This window comes from Grammomys surdaster, unplaced genomic scaffold, assembly GCF_004785775.1.
Source record: "Grammomys surdaster isolate TR1022 unplaced genomic scaffold, NIH_TR_1.0 125807, whole genome shotgun sequence".
In the NCBI taxonomy this organism is placed as follows: Eukaryota; Metazoa; Chordata; class Mammalia; order Rodentia; family Muridae; genus Grammomys; species Grammomys surdaster.
The window spans coordinates 106740-118366 of NW_021620638.1; the positions used below are offsets into that span (position 1 = coordinate 106740).

Genomic DNA, 11627 nt, shown 5'->3' on the forward strand with positions numbered 1-11627 from the left:
TATACATATGATGACACACAAAGTGAAGCTATAGAAGGTTGCTGAGATTATTAGCAAATGAAAATGTGTGATGTGGCACAGAGTGTTGGGTACTGGTGACCACTGTGCTCTCCGCCTTGGTGAAGAATGTATGGTTTCTTGTGTTACTATAGAATTTATTCAGTTGGCTTTACGTGCTCTTAATTGCTTTATATTTCTTGTAGGAAAAATGCTCTTTCTTAGGAAAAATAAAGGATGTGGTGCCTTTCCCGGACTGTGGTCTCCACCCTTCATGTCTTGATGTGGCCACAGATGACTCTGCAGCAGAAGTATCTACAGCATAGTTCTACCATAAATTATTGAGAAGCCATTTTTGCATCTTGCAGGATATTGTTGTAGAATAATCCCTTTATGTATTCTTTGTAAACAGAATCATACTAAGAGCTTAAGATAACCTCTAATGATAGGCATGAATGAAAATAACAGGAGAAAGTACTAGAAAAAGATTACCTATAGTTGAAATTTCTAAGTAAACAATAAGTATATATTTTGCCTAAACCATAATGAAAATTAAGGATCCTGTGTCTTCAGAACTAATTCTAATTCTAGAATTAGAATCTAATTCAATGTGGCATGACAGTCAAAGGCACACAGAGAGATTAAGGTCTGAGACGTAGATGACGAACATATTGTAACTTTATCTTTTTCTGTAAATCTATTTTTCCTACCTCTCGGCAGGCAGTTGTCCTCTCTTGTACAGTTCACAGAGCATACAGTGGTCATAGCTCAAATCCTATTCATAATCTCTCTATCCAAGAACTAATCCCACTTCACCTGGCAAGTCCCTGCCTCCCACACCCAGACAACACATCGGAACAGCAGCAAAGAGCAACCTGGATTAGAACAGGAACGATTACAGATTGCATCACCAAGAAGAGCAAGCTCATATGAGAACTTCCTAGCTAACTTTATGGTGATAAAAGTGGCAATTTCTATTGGGACAATGTGAGGTGGACATGGAGCAAGGCACAAGAAGAAGGGTTCCAGAAATTAATGGTTTATTAATTCTGCTTCCTGCAAAGCTCATAGCTTGCTCTTTCCCTTCATCTGTAGCCTCTGATAGTCTCTTATGAAAATCTATCCCTTATGCTCTTGACATATGTTAGAGAACATCTATTCAACCAAAATTTTAAGTGCTGTGTGGAAGGAACTGCCAAGTGATGTAATACTATCAAACCTGTGTTTCCTAAAATCATATCTGTCTTTTAACATAAGAGCAGTTGTAAGCAGTAGGTTGGTATTTTATCTACTATGGTAAGTCCGCAGACTATGGAAAGAGTTTCTAATCATTTCTGGGAGTTCCCAGGAAACTCTCACTTGATCTGTGTGTTCTCTGGAGTCCAAAGCATCAGTGTTCTCTGGAATTCAGATTCCCACCTTATATTCAGTCTATGACAAGTGATCTGGGATAGCCACTTCATTTTCCTTAGCTTTCACCAATAGACTTCAATCCTCTGCCTCAGACACAAGCCAGTGGACTGTGAGCAATCCATGATCCAGCAAAGAAGTTTTTTATGTGTTTTATCTTACCTTCTCTGGCATGCAGTTTATTCCACTTTAAAAAGACAAAAACAAAAAACTTAGACTGACCTGATGAGCAAACATAAAGTATTTATAAAGCAGAGTCTACAGTTGCTTTCTAATATCCACCATAATAAAAACAAAATGATTCTATAGTACATTGCCAGAGAGAAAAGTCACCACAGAGGGAACATACCTGTGTCTAATATTAGCAGAAATGGCTCCTGAATCTTCAATTAGATTCACTCATTTACTCAACAGATAAATACTGAAGACCCATGCAGATACTATACTATGTATGTAGTAGCTTTTTCTGTGTATCTGAACTTGAAATTTTACATAAGCAGATTCAAATAAAAAGAAACAAAGAAAAAATATCCCAGATAATAGTTACATGAAGACAATATAATAATTTAGGAAAGTTTTAGATAAGGTAGCCAGAGACTTTCAAACGTAAGAAGCTATAGAGAGATACAATTTCAGTGTGTGTCAGAAAATTCTAAAAGCAAAAGAAAAAAATCATCATAGGAAGATATAAAGCTCAAGAGGTAAGGAGCGGCTCAGAAGACACTTGGGCCATGATACAGAATTTGGAATTTAGATTGAATCAAATTTAAAGGATCACAAGTTTTTTGTTTTAATGTGATCCTGTTTGCCTGTTCTTGTTCTGCTTTGTTTTGTTTTGTTCCTGCACAAGATCAGTGGAGCTTTGTTGAATGAAGAAATTATGATGTTCGCAGGAAAACAGATGGAGTTAGTGGTTATCATGCTAAACAAAATAAGCCAGACTCAGAAAGACAAATACTGTGTGTTTTATCCCATGTACAAATTGGACTATAAGTGGATGGAAGCATGTTTAAAGGGAGAGGAGGAACAAGAATGGGTAATGACATGAAAGCAGAGGTGACATTATTTGGGAAGCCATCAAGAAAGGGAAAAGAGAAAGGAGCACGGCAGTGAGAAGGTGAATAAGGACAAGGTATAATGATGGTACCCGTCTGAAATGTCACAGTGGGACCCATTGCTTACATGCTAACCAAAGGCTAACTGGAAAAATCATAACAGTTTAAGGAGAAAAGTGGACAAATCTTTGTTTTATATTGAAGGATAATCCTACAGGAGAGATATAAGTGGTACTCCAAGGGGGAAGACCATTGGAAGGAAGGCTGCTCAGAAGTTTGTTGCAGCTACCCAGGGCCAAATTGTGAGTCTATGTCTCCCAGAGGTGTTGAGGTTCACAGGTTACAGGGCCTACAGGTGATGAAGTCTGGTTTCAACACTGACTAAACAAGCCTATGTTCTAGCATCTGTTCCTAATATTGCAAAGTCATCTGTTCTGATAATATCTCAGCTCTCTGTCCAAACGTGTCCTTAATACTGTGCAGTTTCCTGACCCAGAAACAGGGACTAGGATGCATATTTTACATATCAGAGCAGACCTGGCTTCTGGGTTCTCCCAGCATCCCTCAGCCCCTACCTACCATACCCTGCCCCCAACCCTGAATTTTCCAGTCCAGGGGCTTGATTGTCCTTATCCTAGAGCCTCTTCCCTATATAATCCAAACATTTTGCCTTTCTCCCCTCTCCCCTCTCCCCTCTCCCTCCCCCTCCCCCATTCTCCCTCTATCTCCCTCTTCCTCTGTCTCTCCCTCCTCCCCGTTGTCCTTTCCCTTCTTTTTCTTGCCCTTTCTCTCTTTCTCTTCTCCCTCTTCTCCCCCAATGGTGACTTCCCTGGCCTTGGTCCTTGGGGCCACTGAACTCACCAAAGAGCAGCTTCCCAATAAATCCACCTTTAATATGCTCTAATATGGCCTGGATTGGCTCATTTTACTGGTGGAGAAATAACCTCTCAAATATAATTGTGTCTGGTGAAGAACACTTGTGCTACTATGCTGTGTTTTCTACATCTCCTAGAAATACAGTTAACTGAGGTAATACTGTGATATCAGGTACTTGGTGTCCATGAGCCCTTGTTTTAAGTTATAGTTAAAATATCACAAAAACATTTCAAGTAAATCTTTACACCCATGTTCTCATCAGCTTTATCTATATTCCTTGTACAGCCATAGGTGGTATATAACTTTTAAACTTATTTGAATTCTTTTATATTTGTAGCTCAAGTAAACTATCTTTGGAGATAACTTTGTACATTTGTTGAAAACTGAAATTTTTTTTTGAAACTTAAGGAGATGAGCTACTTTAAACTTCATCTTGCATAACCTAAATAATAGGTATCTGGCTGGTTTTCACATAGGATGGTTTTCATAGTGACGGACAAGTACCTGGGAAGAGAACCTCACTCAAATCCCAGTGTTAGGCAAGGAGACATTATGTCAGACCTATGGGTACGCTTCAACACAGCAGATAGGCAGCCACACACAGTGCTGTGTATATAAAAGGAATCTAGAAGACACGACTGTAAAAGTAAAGGCAATACAATTTGGTACTTACAAAAGCAGGGGACGAGGGGAAGAGAAGATAAGGTAATAGAGTATGAACAAACTATATAGGAGTAGAAATATGATAATGAATTATCTTACTTTGTACAACTAATACATGCTAATTTAAAATAAGCTGTAATGGAGCCTCTTCTTACTAAGCAGAAAGAGATGGAGACTCCATGAGCTCTCTGATGATGTTGCGCTTAAAGCAAAAGAAGATAGCCATAAAGCCAACAGATGGGGCACAGAGGCACACTCATGGCTAGGTGAACTTTGGCAGAGAGCATCAGAGAAGAGACAGGATGCCATAAAAGAAAACCACTTCGTAAATGGGGCTAAGACTGGGTAGATATTTAAAGAAATACCAAGGGAAGTTGTGTTTTACCAAATGTATCTTTATTTCTCTCTATAGCTCTTTATATAGGTACATCCAATGGAGAAGGAAAATCGAACCAGCATCTCTGAGTTTCTCCTCCTGGGCTTCTCAAATTGGCCAGGTCATCAAGGGCTTCTCTTTGCACTCTTCTTATGTCTCTATTTAACAGGACTATTTGGAAACCTCCTCATCTTGTTAGCCATTGGCTCAAACAACCACCTCCATACACCTATGTATTTCTTCCTTGCCAATTTGTCCTTGGTAGACCTCTGCCTTCCTTCAGCTACAGTCCCCAAGATGCTGTTGAACATCCAAACCAAGTCTCAGTCCATCTCCTACCCTGGATGCCTGGCTCAGATGTATTTCTGTATGATGTTTGCTAACATGGACAATTTTCTTCTCACTGTGATGGCATATGACCGTTATGTGGCCATCTGTCATCCTTTGCACTACACTACCATTATGACCCCATGCCTCTGCACATCTCTGGTGGCTTTGTCTTGGGTCATTGCCACTTTTAATCCTCTCTTGCACACCCTCATGATGGCCCGACTTCATTTCTGCTCTGAAAATATTATCCACCATTTCTTCTGTGACATCAACTCTCTCCTCCCTCTCTCCTGTTCTGACACCAGTCTCAATCAGTTGATGGTTCTGTCTGTAGTGGGACTGATCTTTGTGGTACCGTCAGTGTGCATCTTAGCATCTTATGGCCGCATTGTCTCTGCTGTGATGAAAATTACTTCTATGGAAGGAAAGCTCAAAGTATTCTCAACCTGTGGATCTCACCTTGCTTTGGTTATTCTTTTCTATGGCGCCATTGCAGGAATCTATATGAGCCCTTCATCCAACCATTCCACTGAAAAAGATTCAGCTGCATCTGTAATTTTTATGGTTGTAGCCCCTGTATTGAATCCTTTCATTTACAGCTTAAGGAACAATGAGCTGAAAGGGACCTTAAAAAAGACTCTTGGCCAGAGCAAAATATGTTCCAAGTGATTTACACTTCTCTGAAAGGAGTTCAATAGGCAAGAAAGCCTGCTGGTGTCATTATTTTTATTGTCATTTTAAAAGCTATCATAAATACTTAATGAAATTTGCCTGACCTCAATTTACTACAAATCCTAAAACTGACATAACCACAGATCATATCCATTTGAGCCCTATAATACTGTATTGATGTAGACAAATATTTAGAACTTAAATCCATGAAAAATAAACAATAAAATATGAAATTAACATTTGAATGTATTGCTTAGACAGCCCAAATTGCCAGATGTGGTAGTGCATACCTGTAATCCCAGAACTCAGGAGAGAGAAATAGAAGGATTGTTAAGAGTTTGAAGCCAACCTAGTCTATGAAGAGAGTTCCAAGCCAGCCAGGGTTGTATAATGAGATCTTATCTCAAACAAACAAACAAACAAAAAACTAACATTACAAATTAATAAGGGTATATCTCACAGGGAGTATTGAATGGTTCACTTTCCCAGGACTGCATGCCTCAAATAATTGACAGAAGTATGTAATAATATTGCCATGCATGAAAAAAATCTGAAGAATAAAGTCACTGTTGTGAAAAACTCATATTAGAAAGACAACATGAGGTCAAAGGGTGAAGATGGTGAGGCAAATTCAAGTGAAGCTGCAAGAGACAGCACTTAATCTGCCCTTAATTTCTGTTCATCAAAATAGCTCGACAGGAAGGCAAAAAGAAAGTAGTATAGGTTGGCAGAAAGTGTTTGCAACCAACAAAAGTAGTATTTATAATGTAAACTTGTGGTAACCAAAGCTACATAGAAATGATGAGAATATTCAAAGGCTACGGGGAAGATGTATAGGGAGGAACATGTCATTTAAAAGTAAAAATGATGAATAAATTAACCTGTATGGAGTGAAGTCACCTAAGAACCTGGTGAAAAAAGTACTGGACAGATAGTCATTAGGAAGCTTTAGGGGGCTTTATACTTAACATTTTTTTGAATAGTGTTGCATGTATTTTCTATAACTGTTTCATTCTCTTATGTAAAAATTCAGCACTTGGGCTAGCGTCTCACATAGCCCAGCACTCAAGAGGCAGAGGCAGAAGGATCTCTGTGAGCTCAAGACCAACCTGGTCTACATATATGGTGACTCATGTCTGTAATCTCAGTACCAGAGAGGCTGAGCTAGATACATCAGGAGTTCAAGGCAAGCCTGGGGCTACAGAGTGAATCTATGGACTATCTGGGCTATATGAAACCCTATATCGAATGAATTGGTGAAGTAGATATTGATACAACTCATTGTGAAAAGTTTAAAGAAATCAATAGAAAACTGAACAAATGATGTGAACTGTTATAGTATAGTAAGAGAAGTACATAGGAAGAAAAAATATTTTGAGACAGGGTCTTACTACATAGACCTGGCTAAGCCTAGAACTCACTATGTAGACCATGCTGGCCTCAAATTCAGAGTTCTGCCTACCTCTGCCCCCTGAGTGCTGGGATTAAAGACATGCAACCACATCCCACCATCAAGAAATACTTTTAAATATATAGTTTCATTAGAAATTGTAATATATCTAATACCTATCTAATTGTAAAATTAATAAATCTTTCAAATTAGTCATTGAAGAGAGTATTAATTAAACAGTATTGCTTAAATATCACTGATGGGATCATAGACTGGGCAAACATTCTATAAGAGTTTGATTATACTTGACAAGGTTTGACACCCACATGCTCTACTCAGTAGTTCTACTCCTTGGAGAAATGCTCATGCATGAGAAGATTCATAGAAGCAGATGCTCTGTACAGTATGAGCAATGGTCTAAGATATCCAGTACTTCTATTTGAAATGAGTGAGTTAATTGAGGATATAGCAAGCAAAAGGAAAGTAGCAAGTAGCAAATAGTAAATGATCTTCAAATCAGGAGTTAGTTCACAACATCTAGCACAATTGAAGGAAGCATAATAATTTACTTAACAATGGTAATATCATTAAATCAAGAGCTTACAAACCACTTCCATGAAGCAGAAATAGAATAAGGAAGTTGGAGCAGCCAACTGGAGTTCTCAATTTAGCTTTCTCTTGGTGGATAAGCTTTGATCTTCCTGTTTACACTGCAGGCATTTTTATATCCTGAGATAGGTGCTCTGGAGGTCATGTGCACTATTGGCTTTTCAAATGTCCAGATGAGCCTACATAATTTGGGCTTCATCCTAGGTTTATGTTCTCAAAGTGTTTTCTAAGACAACATTGTTTTCACATCTACCTAAGCATGTAAGATAGCTTCAGCCTTAACCTAGGGAGAACCAAGTTATAGGTGACTCTTGGGATAGCAAAACGTTAGTATTGACACTGGATTTCTTGGAAACCTTAAATCATTCATCATTCAGTAAATAAAACATTATTTTGTGCAAGGCACTAAGAATAGTGAGCAAAGCAAATATGGTTTTTGATTTCGTGAGGAGAGTTGCGCCATTATGTAACTGGCAAGTTATATAATGAGAAGAAGGTAGTCAGAGAAATCCTTTAGAGGAAGCAGCATGTATGCTCTATTCTAAAAATGGAGTAGGAATTTAGTCATGAAATTAGTAAAAGGGGAAAGCATTTCAGATCAAAAAGGTTATAGAGTGATATCCTTTGGGTATGTCTGTTGCCACCATGGAATTAGAGGAGCTATAATTATCCACACTAAGAATATCACAAGATTGGGCCCAATAATATCTCCTTATGGAAGGAGCAGAGTAATAAATAAAATTCAATACACACACACATACCACACACACAGACACAATTATAAATTTCATGAAAGTAAGCAGACTTACTCTGCTTACTTTCCTCTGCTCAAAACTAGTTCTACTTTTCAGAATAGTGGTGGGCATAGAAGGCATTGAATAATATTTCTAGCAAAAAGTAGAAAGGGGAAGACAAAATCAAGACAATTTTTTTCTGCTATTGGATTGTTAAAGAAAAAATATATAATATCATTGAGTTGACAAGTGCAGGCAATCAAGAAGGCTGCCAGTGGATTTCATGATGAGTGACTTGGCACTAGTAAAGTACAAGCTGGTGGGCATGGTGAATCAAACCTGTGATTAGCATGCCAGAAGACAAGGCAGGGAGATCATGAGCAGTGGGCCAGTGTAGGCAACACAGAGTATGACATTGTCTCAAAAAGCAAGACCCCTCCTCCATGAAAGTACAAAAGTCTGTATTCAAAAAGATCCAATATTACAACCCAAAAGACTTATGAACATGTGAAAGTGAAACTTCTAGACTTAATACCTAATGAATTCCAGACATTTCTGGCAGCATTGCCTGTGTTGTAACATGTGACTTCACCACAGGTGTGCTTCTCAACACATAACATGAGCACTTCACACTGTACATGCCATCAAGCCAAGTAATAACAACAAACTCGACCTAAAATACTTCCGCTCAAAGATAAGACTATCGAATCTTATGGATCTCAGAGTTTCTACTATACAACAAACTTTTCTGCTTTTATAGAAAGAAAATTTAATTATGGAAAACAAAATATTTTTTGATGTTCCTACCATTGTTCCTCGGCATGTATCAAATCACAGATACTAGCATATCTCTGATTGTATGGTATGGTATGGTATGGTATGGTATGGTATGGTATGGTATGGTATGGTATTAGAACTTTTGATATTTTTAATTTCTGAGTTGCTGACTTGAGTTTCATTTTTTAAAAAAATTGTTAGGTGGGTCAGACATGGTGAGTTGCACCTGTAATCCCAACACTTGGGAGGTCAGGGTAGGAGGAGATGAAGAGTTCCAGATCATCCTCAAAAACATAGTTTGAAGCCAACTTGGACAAAAAGAAAAACTAAAATCATCAAATGAATTTTGGTTTGTGGTTAAGACAGAATTCCTAAAATATCTTAAATGACTCCAACCATACCTGTGCTACTGTGTACTACATGCTTTTGCAAATTGGAATTCCTAGTATTGTCAATTATAAAATCAAAATATTGGTCTATTCTGAAAAGCACTGAAGATGCTCTATGCCTTTATCCTCTCTTCTACAATCTGTCTCATTATCCTCTGTCCAGCAGTCTGTCTCATTATCCCCTGGCCTTGATGTCCCTCTGTATCCTTGGCATAGTCAGTCTTTCCATTTCCCACAGTATAGTGTAACTAGGTAATCCATTGATCCACACTTTTGCCTCTTCTTCTCAACAAATTTCCAAATAAATTATCCTGCTGCTATCTCTCTTTCTGGCTTCTTGGCATTTTTTCCTATATTGAGACACTATGCTAAAATATTACCAAAACTAAAATAATATCAAATATATGAGAGTATATATTTTTACTACTTTATATTTGTACATTCTTTCTGCCACAGGCTTTTTTTTTTCTCCAACCTAGAAATGGATCTGCTTATGTTCTGTTTGTGATCAAAGCAGGAATGAGAATGAAGAGCCATCCCAGAAGAGGATATGCCTACAGATAGAGAATTCCTTGTTGTTATAAACAGACTCAACAAAGATTCTCTCAGCGTCCTAAATCCAAAAATGCTGTTGAAAATGACTGGTGATTAAAATGGTGACAGAGGTAAAGAAGACAATAAACGTGAGATGAATGTGACAAAACTTTCAGTAGTAGCTCAGAGAAGAACTCACATTGAGGCGAAGCTCTATAAATGTACCCAACTTCTTTGCATGACCCCTTCTGTCCTGGGCCTTCAATTGCCACTGAGTCTGCACCTTCACCAATAGCCTCTCTTGGCCTCTCTCAGTGCCAAGCCTCAGCTGCTCTCCATAACCCTTTCATGCTTTCAAAACCAGTACCACCTGGGTGACTCTTACACATTACCAAGTCTGGCTTCCAACACAAGGTACAACTGTGACTTCCTCTGGAACACAGTTTCTCTGTGCTCTCTGGAAACACTTCCCAGAAGATTTCTCCTCAGTGAGGCTGGTATCATCTTAATCACTGCTAATTTCTTAGCTCCAGTTAACCAACATCAATTGTCCCAGTAACACAAAGGTTCCACTTTAGTAGCTCTGGTATCTTGTTACTCGCAGCTGATTCTTCAGCATCAACTAGCTAGAACCACAGAATCTTAAATCAAAATAGCAAAGGACCCTGATAGAATTTTTAATCTTCCTTCTGAAATTTCACAAGCCAGGCCCTCATCTTCTGCTCTGCTCCCAACATTCTTATCTTCCAAGCTCCTACAGAACACTGAGGTTTCAACACTCAATGGTTCTTCTAGCCCAAATATCCAGTTCTTCCACATTTCTCCCCCAAACATGGTTATTTCTGTCACAGCAATACCCCATTCAAGGTAACAATTTGTCTTCGGGTTTTATTGCTGTAATGAAACACCATGACCAAAAAGCAAGCTGGAGAGGAAAGAGTTTATTTGGCTTACACTTTCAGATCATAGTCCATCACTGGAGGAAATCAGGACAGGAACTCAAGCAGGCCTGGAACCTGGAAGCAGGAGCTGATGCAGAAGCCATGGAAAAGGCTGCTTACTGTCTTGCTGCCCTGGTTTGCTCAGCCTTCGATCTTATAAGAACCCAGGACTACCATCCATGGATAGCACCACCCACAATGGGCTGGGCCCTCCCCCGTTGATCACCAATTGAGAAAATGCCCTACAGCTGGATCTCATGGAGGCATCTTCTCAACTGAGGCTCCCTCCTCTCTGATGACTCTAATTTATGTCAAGTTGACACATTAAAACCAGCCAGTATATGTAATAAATGTGGAAAAACCTTCATTCAACAATCACATCTTGTTGGACATTATAGAATACACACTGGAGTGAAGTTCTATAAATGTAGAGAGTATCGGAAATATCTCAGTGGGCCCAGAGGTGTTATTCAACATCAGAGAATCCATGTAGCTAAAACCCTATGGATACAGCAAGTGTGGAAGCCTCTGTGGTAAGTTAGGCTCTAACTAGATATCAGAGAATTTTATAGTAAATAACTTCTAGTAAACAGAGAAAAGTACCAAAAATTCTTTAGTGCTCTGGATTAGTCGTCAGATTACCTTAGAGACCACAAATGTCCTTAATGTGAGCAAAATTTTAGTCATCATTTAAAAACTCTAATCAAAGAATAGGAGTCAAATACTCTTTTATTTCTAATTTAGTTGTTTTGAAAGAAGAACAAACTTCAGAAAGCTTTAACCTGTTCTGTTGACTTATCTTTATAATCCCGTTTATAATCACTTGATTTATGCTTATAATCCCAACGCTTGGGATGGTAAGGCAGGAGATTTG

The 11627-nt window shown here is 38.5% G+C and overlaps 1 protein-coding gene across 1 annotated transcript; it reads left to right on the plus strand.

Annotated features, from left to right (window-relative positions):
• The first annotated feature begins 4389 nt into the window (after positions 1–4389).
• On the plus strand, positions 4390–5376 carry LOC114640365 (olfactory receptor 1F12). Its single transcript, XM_028789296.1, is given in 1 exon segment — positions 4390–5376. A coding segment is annotated over 1 exon segment (987 nt).
• Positions 5377–11627: the final 6251 nt, after the last annotated feature.